This window comes from Vigna angularis, chromosome 1 (genome assembly GCF_016808095.1).
Source record: "Vigna angularis cultivar LongXiaoDou No.4 chromosome 1, ASM1680809v1, whole genome shotgun sequence".
NCBI lineage: Eukaryota > Viridiplantae > Streptophyta > Magnoliopsida > Fabales > Fabaceae > Vigna > Vigna angularis.
This window is the reverse complement of record NC_068970.1, coordinates 8,127,066-8,147,416: the sequence shown is the minus strand read 5'-3', so window position 1 is coordinate 8,147,416 and position 20,351 is coordinate 8,127,066. Positions and strand designations below refer to the sequence as shown.

Genomic DNA, 20,351 nt, shown 5'->3' with positions numbered 1-20,351 from the left:
TGATTTGACAGGAGCCGGAATGAACATGCAATTAAAGAGCATAAAATAAATTCTCACATTATTTTAAAATATATGATTTTTTTAAAAATAAAATAATAAAAGTAGAAATTTTTTGTCATGATGAAAAAAAGAAGAAGATGAAAATAAAGAAGTAAAAGAACCAAAAACGCAACCTTTCTACTAATACTCAAAGGCACCTCGTAAAACTCCAAGTAGTTGGCCACAACTAGTATAAATTCCCCACAAAAATTAATTGCTGAGTTATGATAAAAAAAACATGATTTTAAAATAAAAGATATGAAGAGAAAAAGACCAACAGTAAATAAACAAATAATAGAAAATAAAACTTGACGGTGAAAATAGTGTTATACTCGCACTTCATATAACCTCCAAAAAGAATTGTGAAAACCAAAGAAATTCCCTAAAAATTTGGGGGAAATAGAAAAATTAGCGCAAGAGAACATCAAAGAGTAAAGCAAGACAAACCAAAACCATTCCCCACAAGATATTGTGAGTTAGAAATAGAAAATGAAAATCAGAAAAAAAGAAAAGAAAATGCAAAGGGTACCCAAATTAGGTTGTTGTGTTGCTTAACCAGGAAAAAATGGGGTATGAGGGAAAGAGGTAAGAGAGAAGAAGAGTATAAAAGTTCCTTTGCATTTCATAGATCACAGCACATTTGTTAAATTAGGAAAAAATGGTAAGAGAAAAAGAAATGGGAAAGAAGATTCTTTTATTATATAAATAATAAAGTGTATTTTTGAACACACAAACTCTGCTTCTCGCACGTGACACGTTCAGCTAGCTTTGAAGGCTGAACAGTGAGGTGATGATGACGTGGCAAAACTTGAGCGAATTAATGAAGTGCGAAGCAGAGTACGAAGTGTTTTAATAGAGCATTAAAGATCAACCACTCTCTCATACAACGTGGCACCATGACAGCCACTCAAAATAAAAACCAATATCCAACACCAAGGACAAGAACACTTCCCACAAACCATCATCTCAAAATCTATCCACACCAAATCGCCACCCTCAATTTCATCCATCCAACGCTCACAAATCACCTCAAATCCAAACGTATCTCCTCAAACAAACACACCTACATAAAAAAAAATCAAACCCCTCTCACTGTCTCACTCTCACTCCCCACTCTTTCACCATGAATTCTATTGCTCTCAAAACCTTTGTCGGCCTCCGGCAAACCTCGCCGGATGCGCCGCATTTCGCTGCCCAGCCAAGACTCCCCCCATCTCACCGAAAGTTTAGAATTGTGGCCGGCAAATTCAGCCCGAAGCTGCAGGGGCGGAACCTACGAGTGGCAGTAGTGGGTGGTGGTCCCGCCGGCGGCGCGGCGGCGGAGGCGCTGGCGAAGGGTGGCGTGGAGACTTTCCTTTTCGAGCGGAAGCTGGACAACTGCAAGCCGTGCGGGGGAGCGATTCCGCTGTGCATGGTGGGGGAGTTCGACCTGCCGCTGGACATCATTGACCGGCGCGTAACGAAGATGAAGATGATATCGCCGTCGAACGTGGCGGTGGACATCGGGAGAACGCTTAAGCCGCACGAGTACATTGGTATGGTCCGGCGCGAGGTCCTGGATGCTTACCTGAGAGAGCGGGCGAAAGAGAATGGGGCTAGTGTCATCAACGGGCTGTTCATGAAAATGGATATTCCGAAGGATAACACCAGCCCCTACGTTCTTCATTACTCTTCCTACGATAACAAAATCGGTGGGGCCGGTGAGAAGCGTACCTTGGAAGTTGACGCTGTCATTGGTGCTGATGGCGCTAATTCTAAAGTCGCCAAGTCTATTGATGCCGGTGAATACGAGTACGCCATCGCCTTTCAGGTACTACTATATTTCTTCTTCATGTTTTACAGATTTTATAAGTTGAAACTAACAAAGAGGTATAACTGTTGCATTATAAGGGAAACATTTCTTCTTCATTTCATGTTTTCTTGGGATGAATTTATAACTGTTGCTTGGTTCTTGTCATTACCAAAGAGAATCTCATATTCTAAACTGTCAATTGGTTTCTAAATTTGGCACCATTAGTCAATTTGGTCTTGACACTGTCAAGTCAATCAATTTTGTCCATAAGCACAGTAAATCAGCTCTCCAATGCTAAAGATCTTGTTGAACCACGCCAAAGCTACTTATGGAGTTGTCTAGTAGATGCCAAAGTAATGGATTAAGTCGTTATGAAAGAACAAGTCAAGAAACTAAATAGATGTTTACTTGCTGTGAAAGAACAGCACAAAAAGAATGCAGGGCTTCTGATTTATGCATTGTATGTGTTGAAACTTTCAAATTAATGTTATGTGTGGTTTTGATTGAATGGATTCTCAGGAGAGGGTAAAAATTCCGGATGATAAGATGGCGTATTACGAGGACCTAGCGGAGATGTACGTGGGGGATGATGTTTCTCCGGATTTCTACGGGTGGGTATTTCCAAAATGTGACCATGTGGCTGTTGGAACTGGTACCGTGACACACAAGGGGGACATCAAGAAGTTCCAACTAGCAACAAGGAAGAGAGCAGAAGACAAAATTTTGGGAGGCAAGATCATCAGAGTGGAGGCTCACCCTATCCCGGAACATCCGCGGCCGCGAAGGTTGTTGGGTAGAGTGGCTCTGGTGGGCGATGCTGCTGGGTATGTAACGAAATGCTCCGGAGAGGGAATCTATTTTGCGGCGAAGAGTGGTAGAATGTGTGCAGAGGCAATTGTTGAAGGTTCGGAGAATGGGAAGAGGATGGTGGAAGAAGGGGACTTGAGGAAGTACTTGGAGAAGTGGGATAAGACTTATTGGCCGACTTACAAGGTGTTGGATGTGCTTCAGAAGGTGTTTTACAGGTCGAACCCAGCTAGGGAAGCGTTTGTGGAGATGTGTGCTGATGAGTATGTGCAGAAGATGACATTTGATAGCTATTTGTACAAGACAGTGGTGCCTGGAAATCCTCTGGAGGATCTGAAATTGGCCATTAACACCATTGGGAGCTTAGTTAGGGCCAGTGCCATAAGGAGGGAGATGAACAAACTTAATGTATGATATGACAATAGTCATCATCTCTCTATATCTCTCATACATTTTTAATTCTTTTTTGCATTATGTATTTCCTACTGGACACCATCTCCTTTCATATCATAACTATATATGTACGTTTAAGCAAAAGGGTTGAACTTTCACGCAATTCCCATAACACAACTTTTGCACCTAATTGATAATCCAAAATAGAAGAAATCCAAAGAAGCGTTGTGATTATCAAGCAATGTGACTTACTTTGATTCCTAGGAACATTATTTCATCCTAATGATGTAATGATAAGCGCAACTTGTCTCAATTTTTCTTATCTTGATTTTATATACTTTTAACAATGTGTGGCCTTTACCTCTTGGTTGTTTTCAAGGGTCGAAGTTGGTACTCTATTACATAATAATATTTCCTGTATTTTATACCAATCACCAAGCAATGCATTTTTTAAACTTTTATTTATAACGGGATTAAATAATATAAAACAAATAAATATAGTATAAAAATATAATTGAACCTTGTTTTTCTCTTACCAGCTTTGGATTTAGTTCTATAATTAATTTACTCTGGTAAGAGTTTTATACCCACAACTTATATATAAATTCTATTTATGAATTTAATTAATTACATGAACTTTTAAAACAATTTCTCAAATAAATTCAAAAAGTTAGTACCTTAAAATATCTTTAGTAGAAATTAATTTCAAAAGTATTTATGAATTAAAGTATCATTTTAATATAACTTTTAAGTATAAATTGTTTAAAGTTAAGGAGAGTTATGAATTTACCCATTATGCATACGATAATATCTATCAGCTCTTAAATGGAAACTGCCATTTCCTAGCACGAAATCAACTGAGTGGGATTTATCAATGCTTTGTTTGAATAATAGGTAAAAAGAATAAAAAATTACCCTACAAAATTAGGTGATACCATGAAAAAATATAAACAATTATTTATCAAAACGAATCCAGTATTGATTTCTTAAAAAAATGAAATATTTTTGTTTTTTTAAATTAAAAATACAATTTGAATGCTTGAGAAAATCTGTTAAACTAAAAATAGTTTTAAAAACACATTTTAATTTTGAATCTAATAACTGAACTGATAAGATTAAAATCATAATTAAGACATAAATAATTGATATAAAAGAAAATAAAAAAAATGGTAAAATAAGAAGAGTGATGCAAGGACGTGGCAGGAGAGTGAAGAAGATTAATTTTTTCTTTAGCGTTTGGTGAGGTAAAGGGTAGAGTGAGTGTGTATATATATATTCGGCATCCGGCTGGTGTTTGCGTTCCTCCACCATCCATACCAATCCAATCTCTCAGGCGGAGATTTCAAACCCATCTTTGCTTCTTAAAGCTCTTTGTCTTTCTCATCACCGTTCACTCCCAGGTACGTTTTTCTCTTTCTCGCCGCCAGATCTCAATCCTTTCCCTCACCCCAGATCTGTTCATGCGTGATTCTCTTCTATTTCCCCTTTTTCTGCTTTTCATTTCTCGCTTCAATTATCAATGTGGAATTTCGATTCCAAATTATGCCTCTCATTAACTAATCTCCACCATGCATGCTATTTTTCAGCTCTTTCCGTGCTGCATGTCATTTCATTGAGCTTTTCCAACCTGTTTCTTTGCTTATATTGAATAATTTGTTGGGCTAGGGTTTAGCTTACATAAATCTGTTGGAATATAAGCCTTGTGCTTTATTATTTCTTTGGTGTTTTGTTTGTTTCAAACAGGTTTCTGTGGGTTAATGGAACAGACCTCATGCCGTTTTTTTGTATCACAGGTTGAGATGGCAGCGGCACCTGCAGCTACTTTCACTATTGGATCCACCGGTACCCTTGGTCAAAGAGGAAGCTCTTCTCCTCAATTAAGGACTTTTGGGTTAAAATTCAACACCCAAAATCCTTTGAAGAGTTTCTGTGGCCTCAAGGCTATGTCATCTGTGAGATGTGAGTCAGAATTATCTTTCTTAGCTAACAAAAGTGGTTCTGCTCTGCGGGCATCTTTTTCATCCAAGGCTCAGAAGGAAAACAACCAGAACTTCAACCACAAGTTGCAGCCTCAGGCTTCGTTCAAAGTTGCAGTTCTTGGGGCTGCTGGAGGGATTGGACAGCCGCTCGCGCTTCTTATCAAAATGTCCCCTTTAATTTCCGACCTGCATCTCTATGATATTGCGAATGTCAAGGGAGTGGCTGCTGATATTAGTCACTGCAACACACCCTCACAAGTGAGGGATTTCACTGGAGCTTCTGAGTTGGCAAATTGTTTGAATGGTGTGGATGTTGTTGTCATTCCTGCCGGTGTTCCGAGGAAGCCCGGCATGACTCGTGATGACCTTTTCAACATCAATGCTGGAATAGTCAGGGACTTAGTTTCGGCTGTTGCGGATAATTGCCCAGGTGCTTTTATTCAAATTATCAGTAACCCTGTGAACTCTACTGTGCCTATTGCTGCAGAAGTTTTGAAACAGAAGGGTGTCTATGATCCTAAAAAGCTCTTTGGTGTTACCACACTGGATGTTGTGAGGGCAAACACATTTGTTGCTCAGAGGAAGAACCTGAAGCTGATTGATGTTGATGTCCCTGTTGTTGGGGGCCATGCCGGGATTACCATTCTTCCTCTCTTGTCAAAGACAAGACCCTCAGCGAGTTTCACTGATGAAGAGGTTGAGGAGTTGACGGTCAGGATTCAAAACGCTGGTACTGAAGTTGTGGAAGCAAAGGCAGGTGCTGGGTCTGCTACCTTGTCAATGGCATATGCAGCTGCTAGATTTGTTGAGTCGTCTTTGCGTGCACTTGATGGAGACGGAGATGTGTATGAGTGCTCATTTGTGCAATCAGATTTGACTGACCTTCCATTCTTTGCTTCAAGGGTGAAGCTTGGTAGGAAAGGTATCGAGGCTTTAATTCCATCTGACCTCCAAGGGTTGACTGACTACGAGCAGAAGGCTTTGGAAGCACTTAAGCCAGAACTCAAGGCCAGCATAGAGAAGGGGATTGCTTTCGCTCAGAAGCAAACTGTTGCTGCTTAACTTCATTTTGTCAACGGTGATTTCTTGGGTTATGAATTTATTTGAGCATAAATATAACGAGAAATTAGGTTGCGAGTTTGTTGTAGCATCTTTTCTGCTTCCGGAACCTAGGATTCAAATTTTCCGTAGTATCAATTGTACTTCCAGTTTTGTTAGTAGAACGTGAGGGAGCTTCCATCTCTGTTCTCTATACCAAGCTTAGGTTTTGATAAAAATCTCCCAAGATGTCACCATTATAATTTAGAATCGGAGAAATATAAATGTTTGAATAATACGGCAATGGACCAGCTTTTTGTTTCTTCGTTGAATCCAATAAATGTTTTTTGGTTGAATCATTTATAATCCAGGCAAGCTCTGGCCTAGTTGAACATGCAGTGGACTTTTCGGTCATCAATGCCAGATAAATGGGCCCTTTAATTGATGGATATAAGTAGTCTGCTTATAGAAGATTGCAGTTTGAAAATAACTGCATGACGAGGTGTTTTAATTAACCCTACTACTCGTGGATTTTAAGTTGTATTTGTAATTTCTTTTTATTAAAATATTTTTCATGATCAAGATTGTCCGCAGATAGTTATCTTACCTGCTTAGAATCAATTAGATTTTTTACGATATTCTTACTTTAAGTCACTAGCCAGACGTAAGAGCAATTTTAAGTACAAAAAAATAAGAGAAAAAAACTGTCTGATGCTGTTATCTAAATGGAATGCATATAAAATTATCATTTGGCATTATCAGAGCGCTTTAATATGGCTCCTTAATATATTTTGAATGGACAAAAGCTGTATGGTCAGAGTTGATCCAGTTAGCAGGGATTGTAACCTTGTCAGCACTTCGAGGAATGCCAATGTCAAGCAAAATCAACGTATTATACAGGACGAACCTACCCTCTCTTAGGTCAAATGACTATAGCTCAGTGTACTGTTTCAATTGATCTTCAATATAAGAAAAAGTTCTCCAAAAGCTTAAAAACAAAAAATCTCATCCCAACAACAAATTTGCCGGGTAGCAGATTTGATGTTTTGCAGGTCACCGGTGTTTGTTAGGTGTCTGATATCGTGTCCAGCAGGATCGTCCTCGAATAGTCTATCCATAAGCTTCAGAAACAATCAGCTGAGACCGTGGTACTAACAGGTGCTGCGGTGCCATGAAATGATACTGGAATAAAGGCAATGGTTATCTGAACCTTAACTGATCCACACTAGCAATGCAGTTAATGCCTGTTGGGTAGTTTGTATTTATGGTTGCATTTCAATTAAGCCAATATTTCACCAAGTTTCTACAAATAACCAGCCGTAAAATTAGCAATTCTACATTTAGTTTCCCTTGGGAATAATTTCAGTACAGTAACACTCGGCGCTCGACATGACACATTTATAATCTGCAAATAATTTCCCTACCAATAATCGTTACATGAGCAGTGCCCTCCCCTAAAGTGGTGAAATCGATTATGGTCCCTAAGAAATACATCACGGTTGTAAACCCCAGAAAAAAGTTTTAGAAAATTGTGGCAGTCAACACATATACGGATATTACTGGCCACTCTTAGTGTTGTGCCAGGTGGAGTTGCAAGAACCCCGAAAGCAACAGCCAATTTTTCACTGTGATGTGAGAGCACATACCCCTTTTCTTTGTCATTCATCTTATGTAACTCAGATGAAAGTTCAACAACATAACCTGCAATCCTCAGCTGATGATTAATCTCATCTAGCTTCTCATAAATCAAACGATTTTTTGAATGTGAAATGTCGTCCACAACAAACTCGTGTACTACTCCTTTCAATTCGATTGTGCTGCAACCTGGGGTTGTTCGGATTGCTTTATCTTTCATCAATTTCCTCACTTCTGCTACCTTTTCCCAGTGTCCAGCTGAAGAATAAATATTCAAAAGTAAAACGTAATCCCCAGCTTCTTGAGCTTTCAATTCAATCAAATGCCCAATTACTTGTTCACCAAGTGTAACATGGCCATGAATCCTACAAGCCCCAAGCAAAGTCCTCCATATTTTGGAATCTGGCTTCACTACCATTGACATAATAAGCTGATAAGCCTTATCAAGCAGGCCAACACGGCCCAAGAGATCAACCATGCACCCATAGTGATGAACGTTGGGAGTTATTCCAAACTCTGTGTTCATACGGTCAAAAACTGACATTCCCTCATCAACCATTCCAGAATGACTGCAAGCAGAAAGGACACCCGTGAATGTCTGATCATCCGGCTGAATGCCAATTCTCAGCATCTCTTCAAATGCCTCAATAGCTTCCCTTCCATATCCATTCATTGCCAAACCAGAGATCATAGCACTCCACGAAACCACACTTTTATTTCCTGTTCTCTTAAAAATCTCATAAGCCTTCTCTAGACAACCACAACGTGAATACATAGAGATGAGTGCATTTGATAAATTGGGAGCATCACCATAACCACGCTCTATTATATAGCCATGAATTCGTTCACCAAATTCCAAGGCATTCAAATGAGCACAAGCCTGAAGAAGAAGCAAACAAGAAACATCATCAGGCTCACATTTATCGCTCGAACCCTGCATAACATCAAACAAACTCAAAGCGTCCCGAGTCCTATTATTTCGAACACAGCAAGAGATCATCACATTCCAAGCAACAGTGTCCCTTTGAGGCATCTCATCGAACACCTTGCACGCATCACCACCGCTTTGGCATTGCGAATACAGGTCCATGACAGCGGTGAGCAAAAGGGTATCCCATTGGTGCCCATCTTTGAATATGTTGCAATGAACCTGGATCCCTCCAAGAAGATACAGAAGCCTAATACAAGACTTAACAGCAAAGGAAGCCGATAAAGGGTCTGCGGCAATGCCTCTTCTTCTCATATCTCGATATAAAAGGAGACCCTTTCGCGGGGAATCACTCGTGGAACAGGCTCTGATCATGGTGTTGTAATGAAAAATCAAGGGGTGGGTGAGTTGCTCAAAAAAACGGTGGGAATAGTTGGCATCTTGCAATGGACCAGAGAGAGCTATACGGGACAAGAACTGAATAGAAACTGGGGGGTATTGAATGAGGTTTGTGCGTATAATGTGAGCGTGGATTTGGAGCAACTGGATCTTTTGGGAAACAGATTTTATGGCAGAAATCACGGGTTCTAGAGCCATTTCATACTCAACGTCTGAGTTTTGCGGTGAATCAATAGTGGCCTCCGATCACATGGATGTGATATAGTTTCAGTGATAACCAACAAACTACAACACCACAACCAAAAGAACTGCTAATGCCAAAGGGAAACTATTTTCAAAAGAAATTCCAGGGTGGAAGAGTGAAACAGGCCATGACTGTGGAAAATATTATTAAAATCATAAAGGGCGAAGATCAATATTTTTTCTTCTATTAAAATGACTATTTTGAATAGATTTTAAACCTTATCATTTAATTGTCACAATGTTATAAATAGACTTTCATTTGAGTATGGAAAAAAATCATTGGTTAACATCTAAATTATTTTGTCAAAATATTGACTAATTGTATTATAGTCTTTTGTTGTTAATGGTCAATTAAATACATTTAGAATCTGGTTTATCCTGTAGAAATTATATCATTATTGAATATACAGTCTTTTTGGTTTGTCTTTTTACTTTGTTTATAATTAAAATTCCGATGTTTGTTGCACTTGATTTGATTTGGTTCCTCATCTTTATTTTTACTATGAATTAGAAGGACAATGTAATTCTAAAAGGATTTCAATATTGGAGTGATCTTGAAAGAAGAAGAGAGAGTCACTTGTAAAGACTTTATTACTCTTGCAGCCATCATGGTTAATTCATATTTTTAAAGTTTCTTTTAAAGTGATTTGCTTCATTTCTATCCTTTTATGAGAATGATACAACAAATTATATATAAAAAATGCTTAGTTTACATATAAAAATATATCTAATAAAAAATATTTCAAAAGAGTGTTATTTCCTTGTTGAATTAAACTAGTGACATTAAGAAGTGTGATGTAGTGGTGATATGTTTATAAGTAATAGTTTAAAACTATAATTAATATAATGTTATTGTAAGGTGGAATATATTTTTAATTCTATAATTCTTTCTGTTTTTTATATTTTTTTTTATGCACTTGGTCGAGATACCTAAAAAAATTCACACACAAGGATGTGTTCATTTGAAGGAATGGATTTGAGAGAATGAATGAATTTGAGATTAATTAATTAAATATTGTTTTTTTTAAGACATTTAGAGGTGAGTGAAAGTGAACTTAGAAGAAAAATTTGTAAAAATTAATGTAAAATTTAATGGATGTCACTTATAAGAAACATTATTTTAATTGATAGAATGTAAAAATTACTAAAATATCCTTAGTGATAAAAATAATATATTTATTGGAAAAAATATTATAAAAATAAAAAAATCAAAATTATTTTTTAAAGTAAAATAAATTTGTATTTAAGTAAAGTCAAATAATTATGTATAAAAACATTAGTAATAAAAGATTTATTTATTATTAATGTTATTATTATTGAAATTATTGAAGACTAAAAATCTTGAAGACTTAAAAAAAATGAAATAGAAACAAAAAAAAAAATTGTTGCAGAAATTATGATAAAATGGTTTCAAAGGAATGATATATTTCATATTAGAATGGTTTTGGTCCCACACAATGCAAATGGTTTAGAATGAATTTCTTTTAGGGGTAAAAACGATTTCTTATCCAAAATTACCTCAAATCTCTTGCTATCACCGCAGATGGACTAAATATTGAATCCTGCGAATCATAGCCTCTTATTCCTTCTGAATTCCTTCATACGAACATCATTAAAATCTCAAATCCATCTTTTCCAATACACGTGAATAGAGATATCCATCCAAGCAAATAGAGCCTAAGTATTTGGTTTCCAAGAATATAATAAATGTACATAATCTAAAAGTATTAAATACTTTATATATATATATATATATATGATCTATTCAGTGTTTTTAGTGGATTTTTACCTTTTGAAATGCCTAATTGTAATGACACCTTAACCTTACTTAGAAGGTCATAGTGTTCAGTATTGACAATTCTATTGATTATAAGAGAAAACATGCTTATCGTCGAGACATCAGTATGTTCTGATTGTTCTTATACGGATCATACCACCTCTCACTGATAATATTGTTTCAAAAGATGTAATGTACCTATAATTATCATTATATTTTTTATATTTTCATTTATTATAAATTTAATAATTGTATATAAATCAATATTTTAAATGTAATGATATTAAGTTTATTTTGAAGGATCTCAATAATTGGTTCCACGTATTGAAATATTAGCAACTATTTGTCTCTTTTCCTATTCTCTTAATAAAAGACAACATCATTTATAAAAGAAATATAAGAAAATGATATATTTTAACCTTATGTAAATTTAAAACTAAAGGATAATAACATATTATATGTTTCTATATTCTATAGAGAAAGGAAAAATACATAATAAATAATGAATATTTTATCATGAATTTAGGAACTATATTTATGCGGCATAAAAATCTTTTGAATCAAGGCAAAAACACTATAATTCTCATACAATTTTTTAGAAAATTTATTGAAACAGACAAATTTAAAAAAATTATGAAAATAAATAAATCGAATCAAAGTATTAATGCGACACATTTTTACTTCAAAATATTTATGACTTCACAATTTAAATGAACTAAAATCATATCACCCTAATACGATTTCTTCTCAATTAGATCGATTAGGTGACATGACTTATTGATTTTCATATTTTTTTTAAATCTATTAATTTCAATAATTAAAAAAAAATTGCACCGGTGCTTTTCCCTTGATAAGGACAATCATAATGATGTTAAAAAAATAACAACATAATATAATCTTATATTATATATATAGAAGCGGATACAATTTATAGTATGATATTTCATCACGATTTCAGGAAAAAGGAAAAAGAAAAAGAATTTTATACCTTCATGTCCCACTTCCTATTTCTATTTCCTTATTTTTCACGGAAAAATCTTACTTCCGTTTACTTAGTTGATGGTTGAACAAATTCGCTTATAAATTACTCACGAGAAAATATATAAAAAAAATGGAGCTTTATCATTAATTAAAATCAAATTATATAGGCAATATAATTGAATGAATTTTTTTTATATAAAAATTATGTCTAAGGTTTTGGCATAACCATAATTTATTTTATTTTTATTCTATTTTAAAGAAACCTGTCATATACTTGGAAAGGAGTATATTAATGCGAGTAAATGCACAGCACTGTGAAAATAACTCCCTCGAAAATAACCAAGCATATACTACTATAACGGTAATTTGTGGTGGTTTATTATTTATTGACACATTATTCCAACTCTTATTATTGTATTGGGTAATAAATCACATACCATTTATTATAATACCATTTCTCTCTTTCTCGTAAACTTCAAATGAATCTTTTCAATGGACGGAAGAGTTAGAATATCCACACATTGATAAATAAATGAAAAGATTCATCCACTGTAGGTGCTGGTGAACATAGAAAACAACATATCTATCTTTATGTTGCTCTGTGCCTTTCTTAACTTAAGCAATTCCAAATTAAGACTACACAAAAATAACTCACCATGAATTCGACAATGCCACCACAAAACGTTACCCACAGACACCATACAGAAACATCTAAACATTCTCATCACAGTTTTAAATATTGGTTTGCAATGAGTTGTATGACAAACAAAAAAACTCCATTGCTAATATTGTTGAATCTTACATATATTTAAGCTAACTGAGAAAGGAGATACTTCATATCCAGTTCTTCTTCACTTTCGTTATTATATTCTGACATTGCGCCACTCCAAGAAGAACACTCTGGTTCCCTTTGTCCTAGCTTCCTTTTCTTGTAGTTGGCCTTGAAACATGCCTGTCTAAGTCTTTTTGTATTGTCTTCCAGTTCAATGTCTGGCATTTCCTCCAAAAGCTTCTTTTCATTTTCCAATGTCTCAATGGCAAATCTTAACTTCTCTTCACTCTCCGGCCCCTCCTCTTTCAGTAGCTCCTGCACCTCAAACCCCATTGCCCAAAATTAGGAAATAGCTACCCTCATTTTATCACAATAAAGTGTAGTAAATAATCAAACACAACGTACATATCAGAAACACAACGTACGTACCTGTACATTATTTATCAGAGTTTGCAAGCTCATCAGCTTTCTGTGGGGCCACCTTCTGATACCCAACTCTCTGCACCTTTTCTTCAAAAGTGTCAGCCCCACATTCATTTCTCTGGCAGCTTGTGTTATTGGCATGTAAAAGTACTCAGATATCGTCTTCCTTGATAACTTTCTGCTATTTCTAGGGTTCGTTATTTCTTCTCTCCCTTCGTTAACCTTTCTATCATCCACCATCTCCTTCAAACTTTCTTCCTTCTTACGAAATAAAAAATCGACTTCCGAATCAAACACAGCATTCACTTCGTTCCACACAGGAAGCCCCTTAGATATATCATAAAAATCACAGTCTGCTGTAACAAGACAATCAACATCTAAATAAGGACAACTAATATGGTAGTAGCATCATCGTAAAATATAAAGACTTTGAAAACTCATGTTCTTGATGTTGACATGTGTATAACCTCGCAGGGTCGGTGTTGGTTCGATGGCGAGCGTTTCGTATAAAGGATCAGAAGGGTAATACTCCGTAAGAGGAACAGCATCATGGTGGTATTCTTGTATGGGTAAATCTTGTAGTGGAGGAGGATACACTTCACTGTTTTCGCTGAGAAAAAGGCATTCCAATAATTACAATTCAAAACCTAAACGAACATACTAACATTTCGTCATGGTGGGAAGGCGTAGAGGAAAACGGTTTACCTGTAAGAAAACTGGCACGTAAATGGCAATGGGTTTTCTTCTATCTGATAATAAGAGCTCCAACTCATAAGAGGGTGAGAGTCCATGATCATGGTGAAGTAACCAAAGGATATAACAGTGTGGGAATATGAAAGGAAGTTGGCAATATATATATATATATATATATATATACATACACGAAATATGAATATGAATTTACTGCATCGTTGATGACGATGATAATGATGATGATAGTGTATCATTTGTAACAAATGGAAGCAATTAATTGCTTGGAGAATGTGCGCCGTCTTGTGTGCATGAATGCATTTTAATGGTGAAGAGTATGCTTGTGAGAGTTACAAGATCAATTTAATTATCAGTAGAAATATCCAAGGGTTCTAAATGCTCAATATCTCAACCTTTGGATCCGATGAAAAATTAATTAGTTTGCCTTCTTTTTTCTGTTTTAGCAGCATTAGCCAAATATACATGAATTGGTTGTTCTCTACCAGAGTTTAATCTATACAGAAGTTGAAAAGATATACTGAATAGAGGGTATAGTATAGCTATATATAGTAGATGGTGGCTTCATGATGTGTTTTTTATCATAGACTTAATCAAGTTGAGAAAATGTTTCTATCAATTATCAATTCGCAGTCACTTTCAAAAATTTGGTTGGGAATGAGCGATTAGGCATGCTAAGTTTGCAGTAATTGATATGATGCTGAATTAAATCATCAATATGACGCTGATTGGGCCACGTTCATGGTTGCATGCTGCACGTTTTCCCGTTTTCTTCCAAGCAATGGAAATACCTGAAAGTTTAACAAATTACTATGAAGCAATAATCATAATCATTTGCCTCTCTGCAACTTCATCTACCAATAATCATTACTGATAATATTAGATTTGGGGGCGATAATTAATGACACACGGCTGCTTATCTATTTTTACCTTTTGAATGCCCTAATTCATTAATTTATTCTACAGTTTTAATTAACTTCTAACTGATGGCTAACGAATTTAACTCACCAGTTATCATATTCATGGAGGTGTAACCGACAGATAAAAAAACACTAATTATTTTCCCCAACTGTTACCAAGAGAAGTACTTTGCCCTTATATATATAGCTGCTGCTCATGTAATTCCTTTTTTTTATATATATGTATATTTGTATTTAATTACATGTGATAGCCAATAGTTTTATAACAACACTGTTAACCATTTGTATGGATAATTGTATTGTATCATGTTTATTTGTTTTTAATCATTTGTAAATAAATTAATCATATTTATATTTAGGTGTAAAAACTTCGAATTTACAATACATTTTTTTTGTTACGTTCAGCCACATTTATCATATACAGTAAATAAAATTATTTTCATATTAATTATCTTGACAATGGTATCTAACACAAGTTTTGTTTGATTGACATGTAAAAAATATTTTTACTATGCATGCTTAAATTCTAACTTAAATAGAAGCTTGAATTTTAATACATCAAATTTATTATATAGTTAATTAATTAAACTAATTTATTACCAAAGTATTATAATATTTTTCACCAAAAAAGTGGTTAGAAAGTTCCTCAAATTAAAATTATATTTCAATATCAAATTATCGTGAAATTAAATGCAAATGCAAATTAGTATTTAGCTATCTTTAAATATTAACACGTTATATATTAATTTCATGGATGAATTTATTAGAAGTGATTACATGATTAAATAAATTTCAACTAATTCTTAAAAAAACCATACTGTAATAATTTATCTATATAAATGAAAAATGTTTATGATTAGCATTAAGAAAACTGACATAGTCAACTGATAAAAATCTTAAGAAAGTATTATTTGTGAGAGAGAGGGGTTCAACTTTATAGGGTCGATCAAATAAATTTATTACTGTTATTTTATTCACTCATATCAATCTTATAATTTTTTTTCATGCTTATTTGATGAAAAATATTAAATATTTTTTATATGTTTAAGAAATACATGTATTATTCTTTTTTATTTGTTCCTTAACGAAATATTACGATAGTGCAAACTGGTCAAATAGTATCTATCTCTTTTATGTTTTACATTTAAAATGATTAGTGTAGTTGGTGAAGGAAAAAAAACGATAAAAACAAAAGAGAGTGAAACTTTTCATAGTATGGTAATGTAAAAAGTACATAAAAGAATAAAATTTCATAAAATGGTGTACTTTATGTAAAATCATTATTTTATTTCTTTATCAAATAACACGATTTTTAAAATATACATGAAGTTACCATTGACTTAGAAAAAAATAGTAATTAAATGTGTAAAACATACATATAAAGATCGAATTACATTTTAAATTTAATGAATATGAATAATATATAATCAAGAAGTGAAATGGGCTCATCTAAGATATACAGACAATATTTAGAATATCAAGGGACAAATATTTTAGTCCCTAATGGACAAGGATTTTCCTTTTATTTCCTTCTTTCCTTGTCTTTTCCTTTCACTTTTACTGCAAATATAAATGACCTAAGAATATACGTAGGACTTGCATTGTTAGCTTAATTTTGCATTATGCAAAATATAACTAGGAAACATTAAATAAGCTGGTAATTTATATGAATTCTGAAGTATAAAGTTACTATAGGAATCATGAAATAATTAGATCCTAAAATACAACAAAGACCAGCAGCATTCACATTGCACTCAATGTTTCGATCCACCCTTTTTCCCATGGCCACGCCCACCACTCTTTCCTCTGTGAATTTTTGCTCCTCCTCCTAATGCCCTGTTTGCATCAGGTTTCACTTGCATCTCTACTGGCAAAGGAAGAATATGATCTACACATTTGCGGAAGCTAAAATCATCAACAGATTCATCATCCCTTATGAGGAAGAAGCACCTACTTTTCCACCTAGAATGGTTGCGGACCTGGAAAACTCGGATTCGCCCACCAATCTTTTCGTCAGGCTCTGTATGGCCGTTCTTGAGCAATTCCAGTAACATTGTATGTTCATACTGCCAAAAAAAAAACCCATAGTTTATTCAACTAGTATTCAGGTTGTTTCCACTGCTTATCAAGAAACATTACTAAGGCAACATTCTAAGACTGAGCTGATTTCAAATTTACACATTGCTGCTGACAATGCATTTGCATGCAGTTCAATCTTGAAATGGCCATGCATTATTTAAAAATAACTGTTTCAGTGCATTTCTGAAACTATTTATCATATTTGACTCCAAGCAGCCAAACACGATAAATAAACAGAACAAAAGCCTTAAAATCAAATCTGAAGAAACAATGTCTTGCTTAATCTCTTTCTCCCTTTTCACATAGCTAAGATCATCCAATATATTTCTTTGTAAATGTCCAACATAACGTAATTTAATTTTGTTCATCTTTTTTGACAATCGGTGTCACTAGATTTCTTTGTGCGCGATCACTTGGTATAGTAACTTTTTGTGTGACCACACATCCTTCTTAACATAAAGATATTCCATATATAAACATCCAACCTTTTCATTAAAAGGTATTAGGATAAATATCTGATGGTTTGGATAACTTCAATAGATTCTAAATGGATTGATTATTGTATTTTCACAATGCAGCACACTCCAATTCAATCCAAATATATTGGCCATTTGAAGTTTAAGAGACTAAAATGTATGAAGCCACATCTTTAGTAGAAAGCAAAGTACAGAGCGCTCACTCAAATTATATTGAGTCATATCAATCAAAACCCATATAAGACAAAGTAAGAGAACAGTATGTTGGAAATGCAGTAGTCACTGAAAAATTAAAAATTCGATTTTTTTTTATCTAAGTAAAATAGGAAACATAAAAAAGCGAATTGTGTCACGAGTGTTGGATTACCTGGTTAAGATTGAGATAAGGGGGCCAAGTATGAAGGAGATTGTTGAAGTAATCGAACATTTCCACGGAAGAGGCGAAACTTATATAACCCAATTTCACGGGAACAGAGGGTTCCTTCTCTTCTTCATCCTCACCGTTCAAATGTTCCCTTTTCTCTTCCGGCTCCACCTTCTGCTTCTTCGAAACACCGTCTACTTCGTCATCGTGGTTCTCTCTACTCCGCTTCTGGTTGGGCTCACCATTCGATGCTGAGTAAACGACGGCTTGTTCAGAACTCTCGACAGCCATATCTACGGCGGCGTCAGTGGCGACGTGGTCGACAGCTCCTGGTTCCGGTGCGGTGGGTTCCGCCATGGTGTGCGAACGTGGCTGTTGGTCTTGTTAGTTTGAAAAGTTCATTAAAAGCAAAACTGGGAGCGGGCGGAATGACCTAATTTTTCTTTGTTCACAGGCCAACTAATTGGGCCTCACTGTTTTTTTCTGGGCCAAAAGTTATTTAAATTTGGTCCTCTGGCCATTCAACAAAAATAAATTATTATATACACCCTCTCTTTTTTTTCATATTTCTACCCAAAATTTATTCCTGTAAAATTCTCTCTGCTGCTTTAATCCACAACTTAAGAATAATAATACCTCTTGATATTCGTAAAATATGATTCACGGTAAAGAAATTTTGGAAGACATAATGTTAACATCTTTTATTGATTTGTACCAAGTTAGGTAACAATACAATGACAAACTTGTACAGTGACCATGAAAATAGTTTTTATCTCTTTCAACATTTATTTCTCTCGTGTATAATCAAAGTCTCAGCTATTTAGGATAATGGGCACCTTGAACTTTTTTTTTCATCACTAAACAATTATTTTTATCACGTTAAATTTCATTTTTTTAGCCTTTTCACCAAAATTGAGTTTGAATAAAGATCAACCAAAGTTTCTGTCAAAATATTTATTCAACAACATTAATCAAAAGTATTTGTCTTGTATTATCCAAATACATTTCATTTTATTAACATATTTTTCAATAAAAATATTCAAACATCAATATTATTTTAAACATTTTGTTTATCAAACTTAAGACTATGAGATAGTTATATTTTAAGTTTTGTTTGAAAAACAAGTGATAAGTATTTTCTAATTATTGATGGGTTCTTGCTAGTGAAACTTTTGGGATATGAATACCAATGAGCAAGATGAGCAAAAGTTTCAAAATCTGAGTCAAGGTGTAGTCATGAAGATGAGAAAGCATTAAGGTGGAATCTAGCATAAAAGAAACATCATGGTTCCTACAAAATAACCAGTTAGACTATCTCATAGGGAGTTGTAAATGTAATCTGAAGTTTATTAGCATTTCCATCTTATTTATGAGTGTAAATGTAATTTAGCATTTTCATCTTTCTTCCTTTATCTTTTATCTGTTTCCTCTGTCAATTTTCTATTTTTATTTATAGTTTATGTTCTTTGCGCATTCTCTACTGTTGTGTGGTATAGAAGCTTCTATACTAAGTTTGTCTATAGCTATTACGGAACAATCATGTCAAATTTGGTTCGATTGCAATGCGAGCATTATTTTACTCTCCTTCCGTTGGCATTAAATATCAATGTCTTTTGTCTACTGCGAACAACCTCTGGTCTCAAAGCAGCTAAGGGAAATTAAGTAATACTCTGACACTTTCCATTTACCATCTTTTAAGAAAATTATCTAAATCTTCAATCAGCAAAGTTCTCAAGTCTTCATACGAGAAAAACATCATGGTGTAGGTAGTCGATGGTGTTCATAATAAAATGTTTAAAAAATAATTTTGATATATTATTTTAAAGAGTAGAATATCATATATATATATATATATATATACATTCAAAGATCCTATAATTCTTCATCTATTAAAGTAATAACAGATGCACAAATCTGCACAAATTATAATAATATCTAAATTATAACTAACATAATATTTGATTGTCTAATATCCTTTAATAAAAATTTGGCATATCTTAATTCCCCCACTTAAGTTGCTGCATGGATATCACACATTCCCAACTTGAATAGAGACTCGTTAAATAATCTTCTTGACACTCCTTTGGTGAGAACATCAACCAACTGAAAGTAAATGAAATTATTCCAGCTTCAAGCTTCTCTTTGATGAAATGTGTATCAATCTCCACATACTTTGTTCTATCATGTTGCACAGGATTGTGAGCAATTGCTATAGCCAAAAGTACAAACTCATAGCTTCATTTTGTTTAAAGCCCAAATTTGATAGAACATTTTTAATCCATAGTTCATATACACCTAGTGCCATGTCTCTGAATTCTGCTTCAGCACTACAGGTTGTTTTTTACTCCTCCAAGTTACAAGATTCCCTCCTACAAAAGTAAAGTATCCAGAGGTAGATCTTCTATCATCTTTTGAACCTGCCCAATCTGCATCAGTGTACCCTTCTACCTTTAAGTTTTCATGATTTGAGAACAAAATTCCTTTTCCAGGAGCGGACTTCAAATATCTCAAAATCCTTTCAACAACATTCATATGAAGCTTCCCTGGGTCATGCATAAATTGACTAACAACATTCACTGCATAGGTGATATCTGGACG

General features: G+C 34.4%; 5 protein-coding genes across 6 annotated transcripts; 2 read left to right on the top strand and 3 right to left on the bottom strand.

Annotated features, from left to right (window-relative positions):
• The first annotated feature begins 1,105 nt into the window (after positions 1–1,105).
• LOC108323777 (geranylgeranyl diphosphate reductase, chloroplastic) lies at positions 1,106–3,189 on the top strand. The gene is made up of 2 exons (XM_017556511.2): positions 1,106–1,849; positions 2,351–3,189. The coding sequence occupies exons 1-2, from the start codon at positions 1,163–1,165 to the stop codon at positions 3,050–3,052; spliced, it is 1,389 nt and encodes a 462-aa protein (XP_017412000.1). The 5' UTR covers positions 1,106–1,162; the 3' UTR covers positions 3,053–3,189.
• A 1,080-nt stretch (positions 3,190–4,269) lies between these two features.
• Positions 4,270–6,371, top strand: LOC108321774 (malate dehydrogenase, chloroplastic). Its single transcript, XM_017553628.2, has 2 exons — positions 4,270–4,431; positions 4,825–6,371. Exon 2 carries the CDS (start codon positions 4,831–4,833, stop codon positions 6,070–6,072), a length of 1,242 nt encoding a protein of 413 aa, XP_017409117.1. The 5' UTR covers positions 4,270–4,431; positions 4,825–4,830; the 3' UTR covers positions 6,073–6,371.
• Positions 6,372–7,368: 997 nt separating this feature from the next.
• Positions 7,369–9,413, bottom strand: LOC108335649 (pentatricopeptide repeat-containing protein At3g47530). The gene has a single exon (XM_017571720.2). The coding sequence runs from the start codon at positions 9,206–9,208 to the stop codon at positions 7,469–7,471; it is 1,740 nt and encodes a 579-aa protein (XP_017427209.1). The 5' UTR covers positions 9,209–9,413; the 3' UTR covers positions 7,369–7,468.
• A 3,406-nt stretch (positions 9,414–12,819) lies between these two features.
• On the bottom strand, positions 12,820–13,997 carry LOC108329861 (protein RKD1). Its single transcript, XM_017564220.1, has 4 exons — positions 13,912–13,997; positions 13,674–13,816; positions 13,219–13,562; positions 12,820–13,104 (listed from the first exon to the last, which is right to left on the bottom strand). Exons 1-4 carry the CDS (start codon positions 13,995–13,997, stop codon positions 12,820–12,822), a joined length of 858 nt encoding a protein of 285 aa, XP_017419709.1.
• A 2,305-nt stretch (positions 13,998–16,302) lies between these two features.
• On the bottom strand, positions 16,303–18,167 carry LOC108335463 (protein EMBRYO DEFECTIVE 514). 2 transcript variants are annotated; one of them, XM_017571488.2, is made up of 3 exons: positions 17,757–18,167; positions 16,814–16,900; positions 16,585–16,722 (listed from the first exon to the last, which is right to left on the bottom strand). In XM_017571488.2, exons 1-3 carry the CDS (start codon positions 18,108–18,110, stop codon positions 16,699–16,701), a joined length of 465 nt encoding a protein of 154 aa, XP_017426977.1. In that variant the 5' UTR covers positions 18,111–18,167; the 3' UTR covers positions 16,585–16,698. The 2 variants fall into 2 exon arrangements, with proteins under 2 accessions (XP_052725689.1, XP_017426977.1); XM_052869729.1 differs by having other exon boundaries at positions 16,303–16,900.
• Between the last annotated feature and the right edge of the window lie 2,184 nt (positions 18,168–20,351).